Raw genomic sequence first — 2,686 nt, forward strand, 5'->3', positions numbered from 1 at the left:
TGTTAGAAGAACTAATGTTTATGGTTAGTGCTTTAGCATTAGCGCAGCTAACCTTTTAGTCTGTGGTGCTCATCACTGCTGAGCAATAATATTAGTCTTAAAAAGAAGCTGGAGTAAAATAAAATCTACATCAGTAGGTCAAATATTTACAGAAATTGACCACAAATCTCTGATCAGTTCAAATCTCTGATCAATTCATCCTAAACTCAAATGATTAATCAGCGCTGACTTGATGTAAAGCGCTTATTTTATTTCATTTGATTATAATGAAATAAAATACATTTTATTTCATTATAATCAACAGCAGGTCACAGAGGAAAAAGTAAATTCCCATTTCTTTCATTTAATCCATAAAAACACCAAAAGTTGCACAACTTTAATGATCCCAATGACCTGCTGGATAAAAACTTTGGTTGATGATTTTTTTAAAATTCAAATTTGTTAAAATGTCATTTTTAGATAGCGTTCATCTTCTGGGGAGAGTTTGCTTTGTTCTTTTTAATCCACTTTTCAATCTGTCAAATTTAAAATGTTTCAGTGGTTTGGTACAAGAACAGATCTGAAAATGAGTCAAAATCTTCTGAATCTCAAATAAAAGTTAAAGTCTGGCTGACTGGAAAGAGGAAACCCAGAAAAAGAACCGAACTGGGATGTTCTGGGATTTTTACTTTTCTACATCATTAAAAACATGGAGGCTAGTTTCAATAATTCATGTTCAGGGCTGTAAAACCCTGAGTTACTCCTATGACACTCATCCTTGTATGACTGAAGTCCAACATGTTTTCACGTATGTTGCTTACATTCATGTCGGTGGGAGTGACCAAGCAGCGACTGGAGGGTCGAGGTTTGATGGTGGCGATCTTCGTGTCCACAGGTGAGCTCTTCTGGGCGTGCGTCATCTCTTCCACTTTATCTGCAAACGGAGCCGACATGCAGTCAGAACGACTCCGGACCCGCAGGCACGGCCGGAGCTTACGGCCCAAACACAAGCCAGTCATTCACAGCGCCCCTCTCTCTGAGCTGTCACACCAAGACTGCAGATGAAACTGGAGTAAATGCTGAGAGGTAATTCTTCTGGGAGCAGCGGGGGGAGGGGAGGAGGGTATGAGGACTTTGATGAGATCATATGCCCAGCCGTGGAAGCCGTGCAAGCTTTTCCAAACAGCCGGCTCAGAAGCGTCATCCAGGTCTCAGGGACGCTCCCTCACAGACCGAAACGAGCAATGCATGTGTGTCTGTCAAGTTTGCCGTTATTGGTATTATTCTGAGGCTTGCAACGCAGGAAGGGCGTCAACGACAAATTTGTCAGAACTGAACCTCCCCACTAGTCTGTGATGATGACGTCACCACGTAAAAATCCTCCTAAATCGTTCTGCTGCTGGAAGAACTAAGACCCAGAAAAAACCAAGAACTGAATCTTATTTCTACGGGATTTGATTTGAGGGGATCATCCCGTCCTCAGCAGGTCTTACAAAGAGCCGAATACCATCTCACATAAGCAACAAGCGTGACAGAATCACTACAAATTAAACCACAATGGAGAAGCTGTGACGGAAACTAAGTACACCCCGGTGGCTTCTAACGCAATTAACAGGAGACAATTTACACCAGAAAAAGGAATCAGTTCACTGCTGAGTTTACATCAGCTTCAATCTGCAACAGCTGAGCAATGATCACAGAGGAGCAACGGCTGCTCAGCGACCTGGGAGGGGTCAAAGGTCATCTCTAAACTATCATTGGTCTGTTAGATTAGTCTGCAGGGAGGAAGGTTTTTCCCAAGAGGAAAACTTCTCAGTCTTCCTAGGAGTGAACCAGATTCAGCCCAACGTCAGAAACGACCAGAAACCCCAGAGCTCCATCTCAGCAGGTCAAAGGTCAAAGTTGATGAAAGTCTGTAAGCTTTGGTAAGTTTTTGACAGGTTTTGGCGGCTCTCCTTAGAAACAAAGTGATTTGTGTTTTTATCTAAGGACAGAACAGAGGAGGACCAGGAACGCAGCCTTGCAGAACTCCAAAAGTAACTTTACTTTAGCCGACTCAATATCAGGAGCACAAAAATGAAAAACTGGTGCAAATACCACTTCAAATATACTCAGGCTTAAAATCTGTGGAAATGAGAAGCAGCTTCACATACAGAGACAAAAATAATTAACAACCGGAGATCAGGAAGAGGATCGGCTTTTAGAAGGTTTTTCATTATGTCACTGTAATAAATCTATGAGCGAATATGAATGACTTCATTTTCCTGGTTTTAAGACCTGATGAGGACCAGATATGAATTTACTGCGTTGTAAAATCGACATGTGAAATACAGTAGGGTTGGAAAGCTTTATCCAGCGACAGACCATGCTAACCCTGATCTCTGCCTGCGCAGGATGGAGGAAGCTTCCATGCATTAAGGGAGTGATTACTTAGAGTCACTTGGAAAACAATCCTCTTCTTCTGCGCATCTACACAGAGCAGAGGAAAGGGCCATCAATGACAGCAGCACCGACACAGAACAGCAGAAAGATACACATTTCATCTCTGTCTCAACCGTCTCCCAGTTGGACCACATGCAGCACGGTTGCCCTGGAAACCAATCTGTGAGTGAAACATTTCCTGGAAGAAAAACACACAAAAAGACAGGAAAACACGGAAAACGGAAAACAAACATGCACAAACACACAGAAACACACACTGACTCCT

At 42.5% G+C, this 2,686-nt stretch overlaps 1 protein-coding gene across 9 annotated transcripts in view; it reads right to left on the reverse strand.

Moving 5' to 3' along the window:
* LOC103463007 (SH3 and multiple ankyrin repeat domains protein 2) overlaps window positions 1-2,686 on the reverse strand; it is a 185,821-nt gene that overhangs the window by 7,878 nt on the left and 175,257 nt on the right. For 5 of the 9 annotated variants that reach the window (XM_017303933.1, XM_017303932.1, XM_017303931.1 and 2 more), the window contains 2 exons: window positions 2,410-2,448; window positions 801-913 (listed from right to left, as the gene is read on the reverse strand). In XM_017303933.1, the coding sequence (XP_017159422.1) occupies window positions 801-913; window positions 2,410-2,448 (152 nt within the window). The remainder of the gene's footprint in view (window positions 1-800; window positions 914-2,409; window positions 2,449-2,686) is intronic. The other 4 variants (XM_017303939.1, XM_017303936.1, XM_017303937.1 and 1 more) reach the window with 1 other exon arrangement.

Source organism: Poecilia reticulata, linkage group LG3, assembly GCF_000633615.1.
Source record: "Poecilia reticulata strain Guanapo linkage group LG3, Guppy_female_1.0+MT, whole genome shotgun sequence".
Classification (NCBI taxonomy): Eukaryota; Metazoa; Chordata; class Actinopteri; order Cyprinodontiformes; family Poeciliidae; genus Poecilia; species Poecilia reticulata.